This window comes from Cibotium barometz, chromosome 10 (genome assembly GCF_041138505.1).
Source record: "Cibotium barometz isolate CiBa-2024 chromosome 10, ASM4113850v1, whole genome shotgun sequence".
NCBI classification, from domain to species: domain Eukaryota; kingdom Viridiplantae; phylum Streptophyta; class Polypodiopsida; order Cyatheales; family Cibotiaceae; genus Cibotium; species Cibotium barometz.
Genome location: NC_141055.1, coordinates 23,727,227 through 23,730,628, shown reverse-complemented (window position 1 = coordinate 23,730,628; position 3,402 = coordinate 23,727,227). Strand labels below are relative to the sequence as shown.

At 43.0% G+C, this 3,402-nt stretch overlaps 1 protein-coding gene across 1 annotated transcript in view; it reads left to right on the top strand.

The window, feature by feature from the left end:
* Nucleotides 1–744: 744 nt before the first annotated feature.
* Nucleotides 745–3,402, top strand: part of LOC147634682 (proteasome subunit alpha type-1-B-like) — a 24,809-nt gene continuing 22,151 nt past the window's right edge. Inside the window, exon 1 of the mRNA XM_086803822.1 lies at nucleotides 745–1,165. Within this exon, the coding sequence (XP_086659948.1) occupies nucleotides 815–1,165 (351 nt within the window). The 5' untranslated portion in view covers nucleotides 745–814. The remainder of the gene's footprint in view (nucleotides 1,166–3,402) is intronic.

Sequence of the window (3,402 nt, the reverse complement as noted above, 5' to 3'; positions counted from 1 at the left end):
TTCAAAATGGAACATGTCCAAGCACATAGATAAGCTTTGAGAGGTGTGATCGAAAAAGCATAGCTACTCAACTTGAGCCCCAAACTCCATATGTTGTTCGTTTCCTTCTTGAAAGTTTTGTAGCCCTAAAGTTTTCAAAATCTGAGCACAAAGTGCCATTGTAATCCCAAACTATTTATTTGCAATAAAATCTATGGTTCCATAGACTCCACACTATCATATGATGTGAGTGCTAGTGGCTTTTTCCTCATCTCACCGATGCAAACTTACCCATCTCTAAAAACAACCCATTTCCCTTTGTCTCTTGGCTCTCAAATTTCACCATAGCCACTTTTCTTGCCTCTTGTTAAAGTTTTGTGAGGTAAATGTTTTGTCTTTTTTAAATTATATATCTAATCAAGCTTTCTTGTAGGGTCTCTACCTACTCTGTAAGCGCTCTTTCTCCACATCATGAGAGGGAGGGGTATTTTTTAAAAGGTGAGAGAAAGGGGTCAGACAACTCCTTATATACATACATGTATATGTTTGTATGCACACACATATAGGCCTTAACACGCTTGGGCGCTCACACAATTTGTTGTTCATGGTTACGTATGAAGCGTCCCAAATCTTAGGCATTCGTAACATTTAAAATAAGTATACCTTTTTTCTTGAAGCGGCCAAAATGTTGGGCGCCTGCGTAAGTGTGTAAGCATTTAACTAATAATGTATACCTTTGGCTAAAGGTAACTTTAGGAGCAAGGAAATAGGGGCAAAAACACATACCGAGGGAGCGCATCGTCCCAGAGACTAGACAGAAAGAGAGAAGGGCGACATGTTTAGGAACCAGTACGACACAGACGTTACCACATGGAGTCCTGCAGGGCGCCTCCACCAGGTGGAATATGCCATGGAAGCTGTGAAGCAGGGCAGCGCCGCCATCGGCCTCCGCTCCAAGTCCTATGTGGTCTTGGCCTCTGTCAACAAGGCCACTTCCGAGCTCTCCTCCTACCAGAGAAAGCTTTTCAAGGTGGATGACCATATCGGTATTGCCATGGCCGGGCTCACCGCGGACGGCCGCGTCCTCTCCCGCTACATGAGATCCGAATGTATCAACCACAATTTCATTTATGAAGCACCCCTTCCAGTGGGGCGCCTTGTAGTTCAAGTTGCAGACAAATCTCAGGTATGCCTTTTCTCCTATGTTTTGATTTACCTACCCTACGTTGCAGCTGTGGGATGTAAGTCATATGGGTAATAAATGTGATGTTGCCGATAGTGAAGGGGATGAAGATGACGATGTGCGGGGGATGGAGATAATGATGACGACGAAGCAATGATATTGATCCATCCTTTGAGAATGATGCCCGGTGCATTTTGCCCAAAATGTACCTCTCGCATACATGCATACATGTCTAAAGAGGGGCTTAAGCTATGGCAACTTAGACACCATATCTTGCCTTTTAAGGCACAACAAATTGCTAAAATTTAAGTGACTAAAGCAAGCATGCCATAGCTCCGCATCGGTTATAGCATTTGTGGTAGTAACATAACATGCATCATTTGCCAATCTCCCTTGGCATAGTGTACCAGGGCAACAATGATGTCACCATTACTCCGATCACGAATTGTACATCTGTTATCCACAAACTTGACCTCTAGACTTGCCCTAGCAATGGTTGAGAGACTGAAAGTAAGTTTCTCTTGATACTAGGTATGAGTGATTGCCTCACCATTTCTAGTAGTGAGCACAACCTTTCTAACTCCTTTCATTGGATATGAGAATTTGTTTGCACATGTGAGTGCACCTCTTGAGGAGCATATCCAAGGGAGGAAAACAAGACATGCTAAGAAGTAATGTGCTTGCTAGTACCACTCTCAAAGTATTGAACGTGTGTATTTGTTACTGATAAGTATATATCATGAATAGAAGGATCATAATTACAATGCACGATGAAAGCCCAATTATCATGTGCATTACTTGTGGTCTGCTTTTTAACACTAGGTGCTAATGCATTAGTAATAGACATGCCTGAATCTTTCTTCTCCTCCTCCTCCTCCTCCATCCTTTTCCTACATTCATTTATGTAATGATTAAGTTTCTTACAAAAGTTGCACTTGCTCTTATTCTAGATTTGTTGTCTTCTTTCTCCGCATCCTTGCTAGAGGATTGAACCGAATCAATCTTTGGCTTGTAGCCACCCTGTGAAAAGGCTTTATCTTTGTCTCTTTGATTGGCAGCAAATGCTTGATTCACAATACCAAGCCAAACAGAAGAAAGCAGTTGATAAGCATAAGAGAACTCTTACTTTTGAGGAAGGAGATTGGGTTTCGTTAAAGTTTGATAAAACCAGACTCAAGAAATCAAAATAAAAGAGCACCAAATTCCTAAGTTAGCCGCTGGAAACTATGGATCTTTTCAAGTCACCAGTCTTCCATGCCCGGATCAAGCACATAAAGATACAATATCACTTTGTTCGTGAGAAGATTTTGGCTAGTGACATCTCGCAAGTCTTTTGTTCGACAAAGAACAATGCGGTGAACCTCTTCATGAAGCCTCTACCTCAGCAGATACTCTCAACACTCCCGCTCACTGGGGTTGGTTCCACATCCAAGAGTTGAGAGGGTGTGTTAGCGTTCATCTCCTGTCTGTACCATATTACATTGTAGGGAGTGAGGGCCAGTGTTGTGGGAGTACCCACCCGGTGTGAGTGTTTCTCCATTTTTCCCACTGTTCTCCTAGTTATGCTAGTCGTGGAATACTTTAATTTTCCCTGGTCGACTGTAGGTGTTTTGCTAGCGAGAAGGAGCCGACTATATGCTGACCGATCACTTCTATTGCTAGCCCACTAGACATAGCCTAGTCGTGGGCTCTTTTCATGGGACTGTCAGCTTGTTTTACACTGGCGGATCAGCAGTCCGAAGTTGTATATATACCACACTCTCCCCCCACACTAAGTTGTACCCGATATCATGTATATAACAGAGTTTATACAGCGCTTCTCTCTCCAACACTTTTGCATTTCTTTTCTCTCAGTTATTTATCTTATTTCTACTGCTCATTCTGACAGTTACAACCTGTAATAAATATGACTGTGGGTTCCTCTGTGGAAACCCAATCTCGCCAGGTTACCTCCGCAGTCACACCACCTCGCAAGCAGCCTGATACTTTGCCTCAGTAGAAGACAAGGCAATAGTTGGTTGCCTCTTGTTGCTCTAAGAAATCGCTCTTGAGCCAAGGATAAAGCCGTATCCTGAAGTAGATCTCCTCGTGTCTTGATCTTCTTCTCAATCAGAGTCACTCCAACCTCGGAGTCTGACTTGGCCTTGCGATCCATCCCCTGTAGATACCGCAAGATCTGCAATCTTGCATCCCAGTGCATACATGGGGTAGATATACAACAATAGTAATAGATGATACCA